The sequence below is a fragment of the Eupeodes corollae genome, chromosome 3, assembly GCF_945859685.1.
Source record: "Eupeodes corollae chromosome 3, idEupCoro1.1, whole genome shotgun sequence".
NCBI lineage: Eukaryota > Metazoa > Arthropoda > Insecta > Diptera > Syrphidae > Eupeodes > Eupeodes corollae.
The window spans coordinates 24,747,700-24,770,605 of NC_079149.1; the positions used below are offsets into that span (position 1 = coordinate 24,747,700).

General features: G+C 33.2%; 1 protein-coding gene across 1 annotated transcript; it reads left to right on the plus strand.

Moving 5' to 3' along the window:
- The first annotated feature begins 538 nt into the window (after window positions 1-538).
- LOC129950362 (proton-coupled amino acid transporter-like protein CG1139) lies at window positions 539-7,679 on the plus strand. Its single transcript, XM_056062277.1, has one exon. It carries the CDS (start codon window positions 1,013-1,015, stop codon window positions 2,444-2,446), a length of 1,434 nt encoding a protein of 477 aa, XP_055918252.1. The 5' UTR covers window positions 539-1,012; the 3' UTR covers window positions 2,447-7,679.
- Window positions 7,680-22,906: the final 15,227 nt, after the last annotated feature.

The window sequence follows — 22,906 nt, forward strand, 5'->3', positions numbered from 1 at the left end:
TAATTGATTTTTAAAAATATTTCCACTCCTAACAATTGAAAACAATAGAATATTAAATATTGGGGAATAAATTGCAAACAATAGTAAACAAGTGAAGCAAAGGGATATTAGGTCGAAAAAATTGTTAATTAGGTTCACAACGAATTCACAACCTCGTCGCTCACTACAAGTAAGTTCCATACATCTTCTGCATGACATATATTTACAATTACCTCAAATCTGAAAAAATTGCAATAAGGAAAAATGTATAGGTTGGTTAGATGGCAGTTTTTCACAGTTTCAATGTCAAATAAATCTGTGGATTCAAAAAAAAAATTAATGTTCTCAAATAAAAATATCGTGATATGGAAGGTTTTACTATCACATTTAAAAATTCTTCGTCCTTCGTTCTGAACAAAATGATTTCAATTTAACACATAGTTTGCTGAACGTATTCATTATACGTTTCTGAACGCACCCCAACATCACCACCAGCTGACATCTGTCATTGATCTTATCATCTGTCAGTCCCAGAAAAAAAAACCAAAAACCATGAAATCAAATGAAAACAAAGGAATTCCTTTTCCCAAAGTGCAGAGGCACAGCCAAAGCGCAAGTTCACGCGAACTCTCTTCGAGGAAGTATCTTCTATGCTTCAATTTTCATTCAACATTTGACCAGCGCTGATATCACTCCCATTCGGATTCTAAAAGAAAACTAAATTGTGTGAAAAAATCAATTGATTCGGATTTCAGTGTTCTGTGGACTTTCTTTATTTTTTAACTTTTCACTCCAAATTGTGCCCAAATTAACATAAATTACGAGCATTTGTCCCACAATCGAAGTGTAATATTGACCAAAAACTTCCTTTAAAACATAATCATTTTAATGCCAAAGTCTTTTTCACATTCCCTTTAAACTTGACATTGAAAAACTTCCATCAACAATACGCTGGAACTTAAAAAGAATTAAAAACAAAAATCAATACATTCGATATTGAGAGGAAACACTGTTGTTCTGGTTCTGCGAAGATATGAGTGAACGACAACCACTTCTGCAGCTCCAGGAGCAAATCGAACAGGAACATGGACGCACCATCGCTCGACCCGATCTCCGCACCTCGCCTGACAATGGCCTGGTCGATGTCCAGAGCGACAACAGCCTTGATTCGTTGGAGAAACAATCAAAGAACGACTACCGCCCCTCGGAACATCGCACAAACGAACATCCAACCTCGAATTTGGATACCTTAGTGCATTTACTCAAAGGCAACATCGGAACTGGGATTTTAGCTATGCCGGACGCTTTTAAAAACGCGGGTTTGTACATCGGTTTGGTGGGAACACTGATTATGGGCGCAATTTGCACACACTGCATGCACATGCTGGTCAATTGTTCTCATGAACTCTGCATGCGGCTGCAAGTGCCTGCGTTGAGTTTCCCCGAAGTGGCAGCTGCCAGTTTGGACACCGGTCCGATAGCTCTGCGAAGATACTCCCGTGCCGCGACTAAAACCATCACGACTTTTCTCTGTGTGACGCAATTCGGTTTCTGTTGTGTGTACTTTCTGTTTGTGGCGCTAAACGTTCAAGAGGTCGTCTCGCACTATTTTGTAAAGCTCGACGTCCGAATATACCTCATGATTCTCCTCATTCCTATGATCCTGATCAACATGGTGAGGAATCTGAAATTCATAACGCCGATGTCGCTATTTGCATCCATACTCACTGTCACTGGCCTGGGCATCACCTTCTACTACATGCTGGACAACTTACCCCACGTGGACACGGTGACCCATATGGGATCGTGGTCTACCCTACCGCTCTACTTCGGAACAGCTATCTACGCCTTTGAGGGAATCGGGGTCGTTTTGCCGCTCGAGAACAACATGGCGAATCCTCAAGACTTCGGAGGAACCACCGGAGTTCTGAACACAGGAATGGTGACTGTCGCCTCCGCATACACAGCTGTTGGATTTTTCGGATATTTGAAGTACGGTGACAAAGTCGAGGGCAGTGTCACTCTCAATCTCCCCCCAGATGAGATTCTCTCCCAGGTCGTTCGCTTGGCCATGGCAGTCGCAATCTTCTTCTCATACACCTTGCAGTTTTATGTCCCCGTCAATATCATCGAGCCCACAGTTCGCGATCATTTCGAGACCGAAAGAGGCAAAGATCTCGCCGCCAATGGACTTCGCATAATGATGGTGACATTCACGTTTGTCCTTGCCGCCTGCATTCCCAATCTCGGACCGATTATCTCACTTGTAGGAGCCGTCTCCAGTTCCATAGTCGCTCTCATTGCTCCACCCATCATTGAAATGATTACATTCTGGCCAGTTGGTTATGGTCGCTACAATTGGATGCTCTGGAAGGATATAGCCATTTTGATTTTTGGACTTTTGGGCTTTGTATTCGGAACATACACCAGCGTTGCACAAATTCTCAACCCACCAGTAAATATTTAAGTTAATTGATTTTTCTTTTTAAAATTAGTGAATTATCGTACAAAACATATTTTGAGGTAAAGTTTAACAAAACAAAAATAATTATTTAACACAAAAGCCAGTGAGGTATAGATACATATAAAAGATATAGTGAAATATTATTTACTTTATAAATATTTTAATAATTTAACAGGGTGGTTCTGTGTTTAGGTATACAAAAAAAGATGCTGCTTAAAATTAACCTAAAAGTTGTATTTGTTATTAGATATGAGAACAGTGTGAAATGTTGGTTCTTAAAGTAGATCTTCTGTTTACTATTTTGATTTTTGGCTCATTCAGGGGGACATAGATAAATAATTTAATATAAACGAAAGGGTATTTCATGGGTCTATATTTTGAAGATAAGTTTACTTGTTTTCTATTAGTTCTTTAAATTATTAAAGCGAAACTTAAAAATACATAAGTTAAATAAGCATTAACCAGTGTCTTCAGTTTCTGAACTCCAAAATAAAAATTTAGTTTCTAATAAAAATAAATAGAGGCCTAGAAATATTGTTAAAACATTTCACATTTCAGTTTCTTCCATATTTCATAAGATGAAGATGAGCAGGTTCAGACAACATAAGGGACTTCATTCTTTGAAGAAGGCAAATTTTGACAAAGACAACAAGTTAGTTTTTTTTAAAGTTTCATTAATTTAAAATTCAGAACTTTACTTCTCAAACCTCTACTTTAATTTCATAGTACAAAAAGTACCAAACAAATTAATGTCTACAAAACACTCTTCAGACAAGCTACAAGTCCATCACGATTTGTATTTTGTATCGTAAGGAAATATTAGTTATTTCTTTTCCAAATTGAAGAGGAAACCTTTTACCGAAAGCAGTAATGAAGTTCAGCTTTCAGTTGAATGAAAAAACATGATCAACTGTCATTTTAATAGAAGTAGACTTGAATTAATAGTTAGGGAGATTGGGCGAATTCACAAAGCTAGTGACTACGTAGTCAATATTCAACTAGCTTTGTGAATGCAAAATTGCACTACAAAGCTTGTCAATCCGGAACTGTCATATTAATGACAAATACAAATAAGAAACATTTGTCATTTCAGAACTTTAAATAGTTTTTGTTTTTGCTTTTTAAATTCAATTAAACCAAATATAGAAGATATATGATTAATATATATAATTGTATTTAAATACCGACAGATTCATATTATTTTGATTCTTGTGTCCTTACCGAGAAAATGATTGTGAAACGTCAAAACCAGTGTGCATTAACTTTGTAGCCGAAATTTTTACACTACGTCTCAGGGGAAATTTCAACTACTTTTGCAATTAAATTTAGCCAATCAGAATCCCTTAACTTTGTCGCCACTAGCTTTGTAAATGCGATCATTTTTCGTGACCAACTTTCCATTACTTCCATTACACTTTTTTGGCAGCTGGTCAATCAAGTACTAGAAACTTGCCTAACTTTCAAGTGCCTTATGTCGTCTGAACCTGTCCATTTTTACTTTTTTATCTTCCTAAACAAAGATAGAAATCTAAAAAAAATCATACAAAACGCGTCTTAAAATAAAAGTAGACAACAAATCAAGAAAGTCTAAAGTGGAAATGTGTATTTTTGCTTATAAATAAGATTTGGTGACTCTAAAAAATATAGAAGACAGAAATATCACTCCCGATTTGTAAAACTAATTCCAATTTTCTTTCACATTGTCCAAAGGGTAAATTCTCGATCTGTAAAGCTTTGAAAAGATAATTTATTTAAAACTTTAACGTTTATTCCAAATTTCGATTCCAAAGCTGGCTTTTTAAAAGAAAATAAATAGATTTTAGTAGTACCCGTGGCGTAAGGACCTGTTTTCAGTCCCTGCATGTGCCAGCAAAAGCCTTTTTTCACTGTTACTGCCTCTTGCGAGGTATTGATAAATCCTCTAATAGTAATTCTTATCGTAAAATGTGCTTTTTCATAAAACTCCTTCATCAGGGATTATTGTCTATGTTCAATCTCGTGCTGGATAGGGTATCATGAAAAGGTGGATTTTTAGATACCTTGTTGAACGAGTTGTATAGCTGTATTAAGTTAGCTGTCAAACCTGGCAAATTGGTCATCTACAAAACGAGAACAAAATAAGTCAATTTTGAATTTTTAAAAAAATTAATAATTGGCTTCTAAAATTCGGAGGCAAATAGCTTCTTCATCGTCTTTTATGTACAGAACATCCTCAAATACAACTTCAACTAACATTTTGTATAATTTTGTTTACCAGCAAATAGAAAATGCTGAAATCAATTTTCGAGTTTCTTGAAATGCAACCATGAGTTGAATAAGCTGTTCTCTCAGATACCTACGTACCCCAGAAATTCTTGGATACCTTTGGATCCCTTTTTGACATTTCAGCTGTTTTTGGTCAGCTGTAAAACACGGTAAAAAATGGTATCCGGATACCCTATCTATAGTCACTTGGTCTTAGTTCTCAACGAACTGTCACGCTACTTTATTTATTTATTTATTTGAAATGGATTTTAAATTCATGATAAAGAGAAAGTTATGAAACGATACTAGTTTAGTGATTAAAAATGTAAACAAAATTTAAACGTTCTACAAAAGGCTAAGATTTCAAAATAATTTATTTATTTTTATTTTTGTACATGGGTACTTTTATGAACTAAATACTTAGACATAAGTTCAGCTTAACTTTTATTCCTTTATATAGAATTCGACTTGATAAGTTTCACACTCCTACAATGTGTATAATAAAATAACAATGGGCAGGCTCAGACAACAAAAGGGGCTTCATTTGCAATCAACTTCATTCTTTGAACGTAAATTTTGACCAATCAACTAGTTAGTTTTTGAAGTGTCATATAAACCTCCACTTCAAGTTCATAGTACAAAAACTACCAAAATCATTATTGTCTACGGAACAATCATTAGGCAAGCTACAAGTCCATCACGATTTGTATTTGGTATTGTAAAGAAATATTACTTATTTTTTTTCCAAATTTACAAGGAAGCTTTTTACAGAAAGCATTAAATTAAGGTATGCAGAAAATAAATAAAACAAAGAGTAATAAAGTTCAGCTTTCGGGTGAATAAAAAACATGATCAATTGTCATTTTGACAGAACTAGAATTGATTTTTCTTGACGAACTTTCCAGTAAACTTTCCATTAAAGTTGCCTTAATTGGAAGCTAATTTTTTTGGCAGCTGGCCAATTAGATAATAATAATGCCTAACTTTCAAGTCCCTTATGTAGGCTGAACCTGCCCAATATCATGTTTTGTAAAGTGGACTTGGCTCTTGTAGGATTGCAAACATAATCAACGCGCGATGTTCCTCCGTATTGTGCGTCAGCTTCCCACATGATTTGGAGATTGATTAAGTGCCCATTTTGTCCACCGAGTAAAATATATGTTCCACTTCTCTTTAAGAAGTTGACACTTTAATGTGGCTACCATTAAGGAGTTCTAAAACCGTGCGAAATTTATATTGTGCGTAGAATATTGATTCTGTAGCTAAAAGCCATTCCTAGGAGAACGCTTTAATAATCTGTGTTAGTTTCTAAAAAGAACATAATTATTAAACAAGCCAAAAAATAAACTAATCAGCCAAAAAATAAAGCTCATCAGTAATTCTTTTATTAACTCGTGTATATTTGAACTAATATTTCTGAACTTTAATCGTGCAACGCAGATTGATGATTTTTTATAAAAGTCTGTGAAAAAATGAAATGAAAATAACTCTGTGAAAACTCTCATATCGAGAATTGACCCCCAGGAAACACAATACACAAAAGAAATTTAATTAATCAATTAAGTAAATAAGACCACTATCATTTATGAATTTCCGTTTTTATCAAACATACTGCCGATCAAAAAATATCAAAATAAGTTCCCCTTATCCAAAAACTTTACTTTCATTTTCTTAACTAGATTTCTTTATACAAAAATGCTAAACTTAGACAGTATAGTTTAAAACCTTAGTTTCAACTTATTAATGCTTTTTGAAGAGGCTATGTAATAAATAATAAAAATACATCCTTTTTCATCTACAAGGAGAAAAATTCCAAAAATTAAACTGCCCTAATACGTGGAGTACCAAAAAGGCTAACAATTACTTTATAAGTTTATTCTTTCGATCGTTATAAGGGCTTTGGCTTTGTTTTTGAACACAATCTTAGTGTGCATGTGCAAAACTTTGTAACATCTTATCTTTATGAATAATGTTTTTGATCTTTTGTTACTTCCTGATTTATCTCATTTTAATGTAAAATCTAATCTTGTTGCTCAATGAACCACCCTCTTTAAATTTGTTTTATATAAAATTTATAATCGCAGTGCATAAAAGTATATATGTAGAACAATATATCAAGTTTATTTATTTTGTTTTGTTCACTATCACAAACTCGGTGCTGAGAAATAAAAGAAGAAAATACATATACCTATAAGTATGGATGTACAGTAGATACATAAAAATATAAATAATAATTACTAATTTTATTATGTTGCTAATTTATTCTGTGATTTATTTAAGTAAATTGCCAATTACTTTGTATTTAAAGATTAGTTCCATTAATAAGTAAATAGAAAGATAGAAAAATATGAATTATATTACATACAACAAGAATTTATTCATATTTCAAGAATAAGCAATTTTTGTTGTTTATTTTTTATTATATTTTAAACAAAAAAAAACCTTCGTGTGTAAACATTCCCTTTGTTTAATAAAGTGGTCTAATGAGAGGATTGATTTTGTAATTATTGTAAAGATGATTAAAAATTAGATTTGTGTATGATTGTTTTTCTTTTTGTGACAATAATTACAATTAAAACCTTGGTGCTTTTGAAAAGAAAAGAAAAATGTATATTTAAAAAATCTATCAATTTTATTTTGTTGATAAAATTTAAGTTAAGTTTATGATATCCAAATAAAAACAACGGTGCGGACAAAATCCCAAAAATATGATATGACAATAATATTATTAGGTTATTAAGATAGAACAAAAACAAAACATTTATTCTTTAAAAATGAAAAAAAAAAATACATATGTTATGGAATATAAAAACATTTATCATAGAAACAAAAAAATACAATATTATAAAATTTCTTTGTACTTTTAAAATAAAATACAAATATTTATCTTGTAAAAATGTTTAAACAAAAAAAGATATATAAGAATACATACACAAAAATACCATGTACAATCTTTGAGAAATAAAGTTATATTATAGCAGTAATGTAAAAATCTATAGTTTCATATTTATTATTTGACATTTCGATAAAAGTGTATAAAACACTTGTAATTTTATAGCAGGTAACCTTACATTGTTTTGAAGCTTCTAGCTGTAAAGATTTGATGAATTAATCATTCGATTTTGAAGCTGTTCAAGTCAATAAATTGTTCATTATTGAATTTGAGTCATTCCAGCTGGATAAAGAATTATTAGTCATTTGTGTAAATAGATATGTACGTGCTAAACATATTATATGGTCGGAAATAAAAATCAAAATGTATTACACACTTTGAAAAAATGAATTTGATAGATCTAAAGTTCGTTAGAAATTAAGATTACGCCAATTGGAACTTTCAAATATTTTTGTTTGTTAGTATTATGGAAATTTTGTCTGAAGTCCGATGGGTAAGTTCGAGAACAACTATAGCATAGTTAATAAAAAACCATATTAAAGTGGTTCAGCGGAAGAATCCTGACTCCGATGTGAGAGTCCCACGCAGGAACCGTCTTCCTAACAGCATTGCATTCCACACCATTTGTCATGACATTTTAATTGAGGAATCGTGCTCATGAAGCTGAGAGGAGAATACGAAAAGAGCTGATGGTTATATCAATTATATAGATCTTATTGTCCTTGAATTTCCTTCTGCAAGTAAGACAATGAGAGAAAGACGGGAAGGAATTTAGGTTGCTTTTGAGGTTTGAAAAAAAGTTGCTTATGATTTTATTAAGTCTCACAAATGTCGTCACATGGATTATTTACAAGTGGTGGAGGTTATACATTTAAACAGGAATTTGCAATATTATTACTATTATTATTATTATTATTATTATAAATTATTTATTTGACCAAAACTCGAAATACATTTGGAAAATAATATAAGAACATTAGCATTGCAAAAAAATTTATGTGCCGTCTGCCTGAAAATTGACATTTTTCGAGAATAAAAAAAGAAAGTTTAAAATTATAGTAAGTTTATAAATAGATTATGTAGACAATTGAATAAATAAATTGAAGTTAAATAAGCATAATATCCAAGTTTATAATATACACTGCCAATCACTAGGATGAGGCCACGTATTTTTCAACCGATTTTCGTTCTTTATACCTGCTGGAAATTTCGTACCAATAAAAATTTACTACATTTGAGTAGGTAGATATTTTCTTTAAAAAAAAAATAGTAATAAAATTAAGGGGTTAAATAAAAAAAACAGTTGGAATTTCCCTACATTAATTAAAGAGCTACTTAAAAACAGTATGAAAAAGTGCGTCACTTGGATGAGGCCACATGAAAAATCTTATAAAATTTCAAAAAAATGAAAGAAATGTTTACAGTTTTTGGTTTTCAAACATTTATTTATTAAGTTTTTCTCAATTAATAATGAGTATGCCCCCCATTTTTCGATATGACCTCTATTAGACGGTTTGGAATGGAATCATAAAGTTTTTTTTAAATAGTCAAGTCAAATCTCGTCCCAGTCATCACGGATAGCTTCAATTAAGGAGTCCTTGTCTTCAAATTGTCTACCGCCTTCATAACCTTTTTGAGATAGCCATGGCCATACGTTTTCGATTATGTTCAAGTCCGGTGAATAGGGTGGCCATGGCAAAAGCTCCACGTTTTCTGATAAAATCCAGCTTTTGACAACCCTGGAAGTGTGGATGGGGGCATTGTCTTGTTGGAAAATCCAAGGCAGAGGTCCAAAAATATTTTTCATCTTCGGAAATGAGCATTCCAACAAGTATATGTAGCTGTTTCCGTTCATTGTTGGAGAAAGAAACTCCAATTCGATTTTGCCATAGTAGGTGATAGCTCCCCACACCATAACACCTGATGTACGGCTGTGATGTCTTCCCAAAATTAGTTCCTCTTTTCTTAAATCATGGAAATAAAAGTTGTAACCATCGGGGCCGTCAAGGCTAAACTTTTTTTCATCCGAAAAGACGACGCGTTTCCATTGACTGCTTCAAGAGACATGTTCTGTTGCAAAGTTCATTCGCAGCTCCTTGTGTACTTGCTTTAGAACAGGTTTCTTTTTGAGTTTTCTTCTCTGGATATTACCATCTTTTCTTATTATCCTTCGGACTGTCGAAATACTGGCTGATACTCCGCTTTTGGACCTTATTTTAGTAGCTGATTGAGTAGAGTTTGAAGCAATACGTAAAATTAACCGCTTTTCTCGGGATGTTGTTGCTTAGGCTGTGCGTCCTTTTTTGTTTTTTCCATAGTTTTGAGGATCAGCAAGATAGTTGTTTACAACTGTCTTACTTCGGTTCAGCTTCCTTGCTATTTCTCGACTTGAGAGTCCCATTTCCTTGAAAGCATCGATTTGTCCTCTTTCTGCTACTGTCAACGTCTTTCCGGAACCCATTTGTAGTTGAAATTTAATAAAAATAGTTATTCGTAAAACGTTCTTAAATATTGTAACCCAAATTTTGAAAAAAATTGCTGATGTGAACTTCTACAACGAAATATTCGCAATGGTCTCATCCTAGTGACTCACTTTTTTATAACCCTTTTTAGGTAGCTCATTCATTAATGTAGGGAAATTCCAACGGTCTTTTCTAATTAACCCTATAATTGTATCACTTTGTTTTAAGAAAATATGTACCTACTCTCATGTAGTAAAATTTTCCGGGTTAAACAAATTCCAACAGGTATCGGACCGAAAATCGGTTGAAAAATATGTGGCCTCATCCTAGTGATTGGCAGTGTATATTTCCTCGTTACATCTTTGATAATGATATATAAATATACATATATTTAAAAATTCAAAATTACTCTAAAAAACTGTTTCGGTAATCTAAGGCATGATCAATAAAATTCTAAAGGTCCTTCCAACCCCACTCTCCGTTTAAAATTTGTTTCGCTTCCTGGGGATTGAGAAAGCTTTTTGAAAAATAAAGTCTTCGAAGTTCTTGTAGAATTGGACAAGCGGCTAAAAAGTGGTTGACATCTTCGATTTCATTTCGATTGCAGAGGTTACACCTTTGATTATCATTTCTGTGAGGTTTGTAATTCAGATTTAGCATCTCAGTTCTTGCTTTAAACAAAGTACCTATTTGATTACTATTAAAATAATTGTTTACAAACAAAGTGTGATTGAGTTGCTTATAGACCAATCTGCTTGAAGAGGTTCGAGCCCTATTCAAGAACTTGAGATACAATGAATCATCAACCAACGCAATACATTCATAAAACCTACCTTTCCAATTATCAAGAGAAGTTGTACCAAGGTTAAGATTAAATCCGTGCGCATTTGCTATTTTATACCATTCTCTAAACGGCGATAAATTCCTTCGGAATGCGAAATCCATCATTTGCTTATGAAGATTTTCATTTGACCTTTGCATTACTTTTATTATGTAATCGGCATTAAATTTAAGATTTTTTAGAAAAATCGGAGGGATCCCTGATTCCACATGTATGGCGTAAGTTGTTGTATAGTTTGGAAGTTTAAATATTCTTTTAAAAAAGAAGCGTTGCACTATCTCAAATTCATCAAGAACTTGGTAACCAAAAACTTGACTGGCATAGCATAAGGATGAGTTTATAGTAGCTTCAAAAACTCTAAATTTAGCTGAGATGTCTATGTACTTATTGCAGAAGATTTTGTTCCATATAAGGTTTATTTCCTTAACATGGGGCCTGAAATCTAGATTGCTACAAAATAGAACACCTAAATGCTTAAATTGGTTACCCACATCTGTAGGTTCACGATCCAATGACCATGCTTCTAGCGGGTTTCTCCTTCGACGGGTGCTTTTAAAAATCAAAATTTTTGATTTTGAGGTGTTTATATTCAGGTCCCATTTATCACAAGAGTTTTTAAGTCTATTAATTTGTAACTGTAATGTGGTGGGGTTGTCCGACAAAACAACAAGGTCGTCCGCATAAAGTAGTACCTTAATAAGTATATTTCCAAACCTAACAGCCCTAGGAAAATCACGGGAGACATCGTCAATGAAAAGGGTGAACATAATCGGGCTTAAGGGGCAACCTTGGGGCACACCGCAATCAGTGTTAAGGAAGCTGGATATGGAACTCCCATTTGACACAGTAGCCCAAGTATTTGTGAATAGAAGTTTATAGAGTCTTAAAAATTTCGTCGATATACCAAAATTTCATAATTTATAAATTAGTGAGTTCCGGTTGATAGTATCAAATGCTGCCCTAAAATCAATCAAAAAGACATAAAGTTTTTGTTTATTATCGATGAAACGTTTTGCTATATTGGAGAGTGCGAAGATTTGATCCACACTTGAAAGACCAGAGCGAAAACCAGCTTGGAAAGTGCTGAGCAATTTGTTTTCTTCTACCCACTTCATAAGCCTGCAGTATAAAATTTGGGTAAATATTTTTCTCAATTTTTCTCAAACAAGGAAGAATCAAAATGCCCCTATAGTTTGCTGGTGAGCTAGCTTATTAAAAAAATCAAGAAGAAGATTTAGGAAACACGGGGATGAGTTTTTATAAAATTCAGCTGGAATTCCATCTAGCCCTTGTTGTTTTTCATGTTTTTAAGTGTTGCTTGCAATTGTAATAGGGTCGTCTAGGTCTGAAATAGTGATTAAGGGTGAAGCATATTGAAATAGTTGTGAGGAATTTTTAATATGGGGTTTCATTTTGATTATAAATAAAAACCAAGAGTATACTAAACAAAAATTATTGGATGTTGATTTAATTGCAAAGAGGAAGTTTTTAAATAAAAATATGCGCAGCGACTATGGTTACAAAACTATATTCTTTAAGGATTTGTACGATATTCATTATTTAAGGTTGTTAAGAGCACTAGAAAAATAAGAGCATTATTCAACAAAAAGGTACTTCAGGTACCATAGCAAAGTCTCAGGTTTATGGAAGTGTGTTAATTTTGGACCGCTTTAAATTAAGAATTAATTGGCGAACACTGGTTGCTTTTATTAAATTTCGTGAAAAAATAAACTTTTTGAGAGTTATACAGGGTGGGGCATGGTCAAGTGCATTCAAGAAAGGAAGAGAGAGCATCGAAGACAACCGCCGCTAGGGCACCCTAGGTACTGCTTGTACGGGAGAAAGCATCAAAGAAATCGAAAAACTTGTTCTTGAGGATGCCCGAATAAAGGGGAAATGGCAGAGATTGCGTGGACATGTTCAGGGATACCGGTAGTGTGCAGAAGAAACATAATGGACCTTCCAGAACCGTCAGGACTCCAAAAAACATCAAAAGGGTAAAGGCAGATCCGCAAAGCGATTTGCATACAAACATTCGGCTGTTTTGAGGATTTTTAGTCGCACAATGAGACGAATTAATCATTAGGAACTTAACTTTCACCCATACAAATTGGCAGTGGTGCAACAACTTAATCCAAAAAATGCGAAAAAATGTATAAGAAACCTTCCCCGAAAACCTGCCTCAGGACGCCCTTGTTTTCTTTAGTGACGATGCACATTTCCATATTTCAGGATGTGTGAGAAAACAAAACATACTATATTGGAGCCCCACTAACCCGAGAGAACGTCATGAGCAGCCTCTGCATACAGAACGTGTGACTGTTTGGTGTGCAATATCCAGAATCGGAATTATTGGCTCATGGTTCTTTGAAGAGAACAAAAGAGCATTTACGGTCAATTCTGAACGCTATTTCAGCATGATTGTGGATTTTTGTCTGCCCAAACTTGAAGATATTAATGTAGGGAATGGCGAGCGCTACAGCTTTCTCACCGTGTGAGCTGTGGCGCTCGCCACGGTGAGAAGGTCAATGAATATTTTACGTGAACATTTCCCCAAACGGTTCATCTCTCTGAGAGGCGATCTTCAGTGGCTAGCACGATCGCCAGATTTAGCCCCATGTGATTTTTTCCTGTGGGGCTACCTTTAATCTTTGGTATACACAGATCGTCCAAAGACCCTTCGTCATCTTAAAAATAATAATCGTGTTGCTATCGCCGATATAAGCGCAGTGGAAAACAATATCAATATCTCAGTGAATTGATGAAAACTGTGGCCACCTTCGAGATATCGTTTTTAAAACCAAATAAATAAAACTTTAAATGTACTTCTATACTTTTTGTTTTGCGATTTTTTAAAATAAGGAAGTAACCACTGTACAACAATACAACAAAGTGCAAAGAAAAAATATATTTTTCTTCAATGGATAATTTTTCTGGCGTAATACATGTTATTAAAATAATAATAAAATCTTTAACCCCGCCCAAAAAATATGATCCTTTTTTAAATTTCCTATAGGAACTTATTGTAAACGGTCCTATTTGTCGAATTGAAAATGTTGACCACAATGTTTCAAGGTCTTTATAATCTATTTAAGGCCCGTTTGCTGATACGACTCATAACTATTTAAGCTCTACATAAGTTACTTAGTCGTGCTTAATATTTTGCACAGAACTCAAAGTTTGACATAAATGAACCTAAGTGAAATTTATTTTTGGGGAAGAAATAGTAGGGCACCTTAAGTTTCACTTAGGAGATTATGTTGTGTGATGACATTTTAGTAAATTGTTGTGCCAAAAAAACTAGTTCTTTGTTCAAACTAAAAGAGGCTGGGATGCGACCCACACTGATAACTTCCCACCCCGTCTGTCGATTTGTCTTGCTTAAAAGTTTGTCTATATGTACTCGTATCAATTTTTACCAAATTTTTGTATCATTTTTTTAGATTTTATTTTTTATGAAAAAACGGACTGTTGGATTTTTATATAAAAATTAATAAATATCGAAAACAATATTTTCTGTGAAATAAAATAAGTTTGAGGCCAATATTTTTAATTTTTGAAATCTATTTGAGTCGAAAGTAAATTTTTCCCAAGTTTTAGTATTGTTTTTTTTTAGAGTTTTATTTTTTGTAAGAAAACTGTCAATTCGATTTTTTTTAAATTTTACGGAATGTTGAAAACAATATTTTTTATAAGATAAAATAAGGTTGAAGCCTAAATTTAAAGTTTTTGAAAAGAAATTTGAATCGATATTCAATTTTTACCAACTTTGAGTAATGTTTTTTTTAGATTTTTATTTTTTATAAAAAAAACTGTCAATTTAATTTTTATAAAAATTTTATCAGATGTCAAAAACATTATTCTTCGTTGCACAAAATTGTTTTGGAGATGAAATCATATTTTAGTCGTAAAATTTTGGAGGTGACACATTTTTTTTCAGTTTTTTTATAAAATTTAATTCAAGTCTTTAGCGTTTTTGGTTCGTTAGATATTTAGGGTTAACCAAAATTTTCACCTTTTTTTCAAACTGCTATGGTAAAAAAACCACCCACGCAATTTTCTTGAGAGCCCTTTATGCATCTTTCTGCTTTATTATCTGTATAACAAAATTTATTTGAAGTCGATATCTCTTCTGGTTCTTGAGCTATGGACGACGAAAAAACGTCGCGAACGTACGGACGTACGTACACACGTACGCACAGACATCTTTCTAAAAAAATATTTCGACTCTAGGGACTTTGAAACGTCGAGAAATGTCAAAATTTTCAATTTGTCAAATCGGACCCATTACAATAACTTCTTATGGGAAGTTAATAAACTTATTGGGAGTCATACAACAAAAGAATTGAATGAAAGTGAATGTATGATTTTTCCTGGCGTAATACATTTAATTGAAAAAATAATAGAATGTATTAATTTTTTAAACCTCCCATAGGAATTTATTATAAACGGTCCTATTTGTCGAATTGAAAATACTGACATTTCTCAACCCACGAACCAATAACGCTAGCGATTTGGATTAAATTTGGTATTTTATAAAAACTTTAGAACCGTTTTTGAGATATCGAATTTTGAAAAACATTTTTGTTTGTAAATATTATTAAATCAATATAAGAGCTTGTTTAGAAAATAAAACTATTTATGTGAATTAGAGCATTAGTAACGGAGAACATTTAAACATAAAATAACCCTAGTTTCCAAATTAGAACTTAATTGACCCAATATTTTGTTTACAGTCAGTTTTGAAAATTTAAAGATTTTCCTCTAAAATGATTTTTAGAAGTGATCTGATCATGCGCCCTTTTAATTTAAATGAAATACATTTTTTTAACAGTATGAAAAGTCTGACATTTAAGAACGTCAAACCAAAATTTCTGTTCATTAAAGTTTGGAAAATCTTTGGGCAGGTTCAGACAACATAAGGGACTTTATTCGCAGTCAACTGATTTTTTTGAACGTAAATCTCAAAACTCAGAACTTTATTTTACTAACTTTTACTTTCAGTTCATCGTACAAAAACTACCAAAAACATCATTGTCTACAAAACAATCTTCTGACAAGCTTAAAGTTCTTCACGATTTGTATTTTTTATTGTAAAGTTCCTTTACTCATTTATCTTCCAATTTGAGAAGGAGCCCTTTAAAAAAAAAACATTAAATGGAATGGTGCAGAAAATAAATAATTCATAGAGTAATAAAGTTCAGCTTTCAGTTGAATGAACAAATATGATCAACTGATAGGCTTTTCACACCAAACCCAAAACCGGGTTTTCGGCAAAATGTTTTCGAAGACCCGAAAATCGTTCACACCGAACATTTGCACGTTTTCATTTGACGGATGTCAAGTTTTGTATTGATGAAAAAAACATTCAATACAAGGCAATCTTCTGATGAGCCCAACCATTGCATCGGAAACGCGTATTTGAACACCATGCTGGTTTTTTTGAATTCATTTTTCATGATTTTAAATCATATTTATTAAATTTCAAAATTAGCCCCAGAACTTTAGATATACTCTGCAATGAACTAAAGCATCTGCAAATGCAAGATACAAACTTATGTAGGTATTAATCAAGTTGATTTTCAGGAAGGTAAAGATCTATACGAGATCCAAAAAAACGAATGGGATCCCGTCATTGAGTGGTTTAACAAACGTTTCAATACGAACATACAAAAAACTCATAGTATATCAGCACCCACCGTCTCGGATGCGGATATAATGAAAATATCCAAGTACTTCCTTTCACACAGTGAAGATGTTCTACATAATTATATGGTATGTATTCTTTCGAGATTCAATTTTTTGAAAATTCTTGAAGTGCAAACATTCTCCTAAGGATTTTTCTTTGCCGTCCACACCTTTGAGTCGATAATCCTTTCTTGTGTTGTGATAGAGCAGCATATCAGCGCAGACAAGGCCTTAATTGGAAAGCAGCTGGCCAATCAGATACTTGAAACTTGACCTACTTTCAATTAATTTTATTTTTCTGTTTGTCAAATGAAAAAAAGAAGCCAAGATCGGGTACCTCCTAGAGCTATACTGCGAAATTTAGCGTCGAAAATGTCAATACAGAAGATACTAAAAATTTTAAGAAATGGATGTAAATAAATTTTAAAGCCTAAACTTTGTCAGTGAGAAGTTGCGAAAACGTGTACCGAAAAATCAAAAGGTTAATTTTAAGTGTCAATTTATAATGATTTTGTTTTTGACCGAAGTAAACCTGGTGAAGTAATCGCTAAAAACTATGTACATGGATAGTGACGTTTGCCAAAAAGTTAAAATTCTTTAAAAGTAAAAGATGCTTGTAGTAGCTTATCTAATGAAGCAAATTTAATTTATGGTGCCAAAGTACCTATAAATCATCTAAAAATTATACGTACCGGAAGTATTTATAAAAGGGGTTTTCAATTGGCGCGGGTAGATTTTGGCGCCCGGTGGAGGCCATTTTGTTTTGGTGACATCTGTCAACCCTTCTGTTTATTATTCAGTTGTTCATGCCAAACAACTGATTAATTTTAAGAACATTCAAATGATAAAACTTTATTATTAAAATGAGTGTTCGGTAACGCAAACGTTGCGCGCATTGCACCCGTTTTACGGTAGACATGGTGGCCATTCACAGTCGATTCTTCAACGTTTGGTGGCCAAATTTAAGACAACCGGTTCAGTAAACAATAAGCCAACATCCGTACGTTCAAGGAACTCAAGATCGACCAAGAACATTGCCATGGTCCGTGAAAGCGTACAGCAGAACCCGAGGTTGTCTATTCCTTTATGTGCACAAGAACTCGCCCTTTCGCAGACTTCAACTTGGCGAATTTTGCGTCGTGACTGGTGCCTACACCTGTAGAAGATCCAACTGGCCCAGGAGCTCAAAGTTCATGAACATAGACAACGCCGTTTGTTCGTTAACTGGGCTTCCAATCGTTTGAAAAAGGACCCAAATTTTGTCCGAAAAATCATCTCTAGTGACGAAGAGCATTTTTTGATGAATGGCTGTGTTAAGAGCAAAATTACCGTATATGGGACGAAACCAACCCACGCGAGGTTCACCATGTGATAATTCATCCTCATAAAGTTACCGTTTGGTGTGGATTTAGGGCCGGGCGCGGCGTAATTGGTCGGTACTTTTTTTTAAACGACGTTAGTGAGGCGGTCACTGTCAATAGCGAGCGCTACACAACTATGATAAGTAATTTCTTATGGCCTAAATTGAACCATATGGACCTAGACGACATGTGGTTCTAGCAATACGGTGCTACGTGCCACACAGCAAACGCCGGAATCGACATTTTGCATGAACGATTTGAGGGTAAGATTATCTCCCGCAGGGATGATGTGAATTGGACACCAAGGTCATGCGATTGGACCCCGCTAGACTTTTTTCTGTGGGGTTTCTTGAAGTCGCAGGTCTATGCAAATAAACCACAATCGACCGATGCTTTAAAGGTGAACGTAACAAAGGCTATCGCTCAAATTCATCTTGATCTATGCGGATGGTTTATTGAAAATTGGACCACGCGGATCCGTGACACCGACCGTAAGAAGCTGAGGCGGGAATTCGAATTATGTATGTCATATTCCAAACTTGCGGCTTTCAAATAAAAAAAATAATTCTTTAGAAGAAATTCTATGATGGCCAACTACTAATGAAAGAGAGCCTATAGAAAAACATTTTTAATAAAAATTCTTTATTCGTTATTGATTTTAGTAGTATGCCAGAAAATAAAATTACATATATTTCAAATGTTTTTTTTTTAATGTATTTTACTAAAATCAGTAAATTTCGAAAAGGGCACATCTCACAACAAAAAGTTTCTAAAAACACATTGATATTAATTTTAAAATAAATCAATTTAGCATTTTATTTTTCAATAAACATTTTAAATGTTCAGAAATGTGACCTTTTCAAAATTGTGTATTAAATTTTTTTTCAACTCAAACCGATTACAAAAATGCAGTTATAGTCAAAACACTGATAAGTAAGTCTAAAGACAACCTTGATGTTGATCTTTTTTTTGTTTAATAGTTTACAAATTGAAATGAAAACCGATATGAACCACTTTAAGAAAGCCAAGCAAGGCCGAAATTTCCAGTTGAAATGATAACCTTTATGCCAAAGTCACTGGCACTTCATAATTAAAAAAAAAATAATAATCATAATAATCATCCCCCTTCATAATAACAGAAGTGGTAATATGAATTTAATAAAATTATTATCAGTGGTAATAAAATTTGAAAAATCTTTTCAATTGGTTTTGGAGGCAAATTATTTTTTAAAGCCTTAATCAGTTGTTAAAAAATCTGTTATTTTATTTAATTTTTAAAAAGCCATCACATTAGCTTTCGAAAATTTTAATTAGGTACAAAATCGTTCTTAAATGTTTGCAAAATATAATTAAAATATTATGATGCGCATTTCAAATATTTATAAATTTTGATTGTACATAAATAAAATTGTTATAATGAGTTCAATGACAGTGATCTTTGGAGCATTGACATTGTATGTTGCTTTCGGTTCATTTCTTACTGACATTTTCGAAAACACAACACAAAATTAAAACCTATAAATGATAGCTGACCAGCCACTTTGGAACCGTCGCATCTGAAGGTAAACAATCATATTACTATGTAAAGTTCTTATCAATTAAACAGAAAAATATTGTGCCTATAGGAATTATTCCAGACAGAGCAAGAGCACGTGTCATCTGTGATCTAAAATCGAGCAAATAAATTTTGTATTGTCTTCGGAAAAATCTCAATAATAATAAATCGCGAAGAAGGTCATGAGGCGTACTTCTGCGTTATCACAATCAGTCTATCATTTCATTTAAGGTATTTGAAAAAATATTAAATTAAACAAAATAACTTGAATTGTTTTACACGTATTTTATTTGAAAACATCTGGTTTAAAAATACACAGTGGGGTAGAGTGATTTAATATTCAACTCACATGCTTTTCATTTAAATGCATACAAATTTTAAGTTTAATATGTTATGTTTGCTTTACATAGAAAAATCATTAGATTTTGTTTGGCCTTTTCAATTGGTAAAATAAATGTTGTTTAATTTAAATATTCTGTCGAATTTTGTTATTCTTATTTAAGTAGTCCCAAAAGTTCAAGATTGTTATGATTTGTAACAATAACTGTGTTTAAAAATTTTAAAATTTGCAGGATAGCCTATCCAACTTGAAATTGAACGCGGACAATATGACGCAATCACATAGTTTTTAAATTCACTGTTAAAACGTCAAATAGTAATAGTAATAATCCATAAGAGTGTTGAACTGTCAAAAAGAATGGTTTATCTTCAAGCAAGCTAAAAGCAGATAAAGGGTGTCCCAAAATTAACGCAAGATTTGAATTAAATAGAAAACGACGTTTTTAGTCTTTTGATAGTTATATTTTTATTGACTCGTAAAGTACATAGGTTAGGGTTATATATGGAACTCTTTTGTTGAAATTTTCCATGACCATTCTGCATAAATGTGGCTGAATTTCGTTGATGCAGCGTTGAATCTCCTCCTTTAATGCACGGGTGGTTGTGGGCTTGTTGACATAGACTTGTGATTTCAAATAACCCCATAAAAGAAAGTCTAATGGTGTTAAATCACACGATCTAGGAGGCCAATTTTGATCACCGAAACGAGAGAGTACACTACCTGGAAATGTCTTATGCAGTAATTGAATTATTTCACGGGCTGTATGATATGTGGCACCGTCTTGTTGAAACCACATATTGGACACATCAATATCATCCAATTTTGGCAGAAAGAACTGTGTAATCATGTCGCGATATCGAGCACCAGTAACAGTCACTGCTTGACCAGCATCATTTAAAAAAAAAATATGGCCCAATTATGCCTCCAGCCCAAAATCCACACCATACGTTGTGGATGCATTTGTTTTTCGACAATCACTTGTGGGTTCTCCGAACCCCAAATGCGGCAATTTTGGCGATTGACAAAGCCATCAAGATTAAAATGTGCTTCATCGCTTAGGATGATTTTGCTCGAAAAATCAGGGTCCATTTGTTGGTGTTCAATAATCCATTCAACGAACTCTCTTCTCTGTCCATGGTCATTAGGCTTCAATTGTTGTGTTAATTGAATTTTGTAAGCATGAAGACACAGATCTTTGGTGAGTATACGCTGTAGAGAGGTTCTTGAAATTTGCAATTCTTGTCCACGACGTCGAATTGAGGTTCCTGGATTTTCAGCAACACTCTCACGCACTGCTTCGACATTCACATTTGAACGGCTTGTTTTTGGACGACCAGTGTGTTTGGCGTCTCCAACGGATCCAGTCTCCATGAATTTTTCAATTAATCTCTTCACAGTTGACGAAGTTAAAACACTATTCCGACCATATTTTGTATGAAATTTTCGAACTGCAGCCGCCAAGCTTTCACTGTTTTTGAAATATTCTTTAATAATGAAGACACGTTGTTCTATCGTGTAACGCTCCATTTTTAATAACCCTATACTGTTAGCTGTCAAATTGCTTTTTTTCAGGGTTGCCAACACTTCACTGCACAAATGGCGGCAAATTCAAATCTTGCGTTAATTTTGGGACACCCTTTATAATTTATCCTTCATATTATGTTTGCGATTAAAATGTATAAATACAATTTAATAATGTTTGATACTGGTGATTTGACATATCAAAAATGTCTTACAGTAACGTTCTTTAATGACTCTTAAGGAAATCTAACAATTTCAAAAAAAAAATAAAATTGTAAAATTTATCTGATAAAGTTTCAGGCCATTGGTTATACTCTATTTCGAATTTCATCGGAGAAAGAAAATTGATGTTAATGGGTAAATTCAGATTTCCTTCTAAAATTGATTTTTTTTTCTTGCGCATGGAACACGATTGGAATTTCGTTTGTCATATACATATAGATAGATAGATAAGATTTGTATTGCTTGAATATTTTACAAATATCAAAAGAAGCATGACATTCTGCCGTCTGTGTTGTTGACAAAACATGAATCTGATACTTACTTTTTATGAAATATAATTTATAAATGCATAAATTAAATGTTAAATGTTTTAAAAAGTTATTTTCAATAGTATTCTATTCAGATTAAATATTTTTGTCATTGCATTAGTCTAACTTCGTGTACGTTTTAACGAGTGAAATATAGCTGTAAACCTGCCTTAAAATCCAGATCTCCATATCTTCAATAAAAAAAATAATTTACTTTGCCCCATTTAATGTAGAAACAGATGAAATTTGTGTTTTGACAGATCTTGACCAAGATCAAATTGATTTACTTTAACCATCAAAAACCATAACAAACACTTGGAATGGTCGATAAGTTGGCTGATTCGATATTCACCACGAAGATATTCTTTTTGCTTGTCAACATGACAGTAAATGATTATTGATAATGGTGAAACTTTACATATGGTGAATTTGAGGTTATTCTGGTTTTGACTTGATTTACTTTTTCTAGGTTTCCAAAGATTTTAAAAAACTTGTAAATGTGAGAATTGGGCCGAAATATAGCCCTCAGGAGTTTTTCTCCATAAACACATTCGGTTTTCGCATAAACTGTTCATTTGATGAACTCAACAGAAGGTGCAGTATATAAAGACCACTCAAGTGTCCAAAGACGTAATTTTGTGATATTGGCGAAAAATTTTTGGACTGGTACGATCGTAAGAAAAATCTAACCACCGATTGTTATAAGGGATTTAAAATAAACTAATGCCGATATGTCAAAGTGTTATAGTGGTAAGATTGATTCTCTCCATTTATTTTCGATTTATTTTTTTGACAAGTGAACTAATTGCAGGCATTCAAATCTCCTTATGAGCTCCTCAGATTTACGGACTCCAGGCATCTGGGGAGATTCTGCTAAAAATGTTGTAGAAATTATTATTGTCCAAATGTGGCATTGGTAAAGCAGTTAACTTAATATTTAGCTTAGAAAGTTTACAGCATCTTAAAAGGTGAAAAGGTCCCTCGTCGAGTTTTTGAAACTCTTTTCCGTTACTCCTGACTTGGGACTA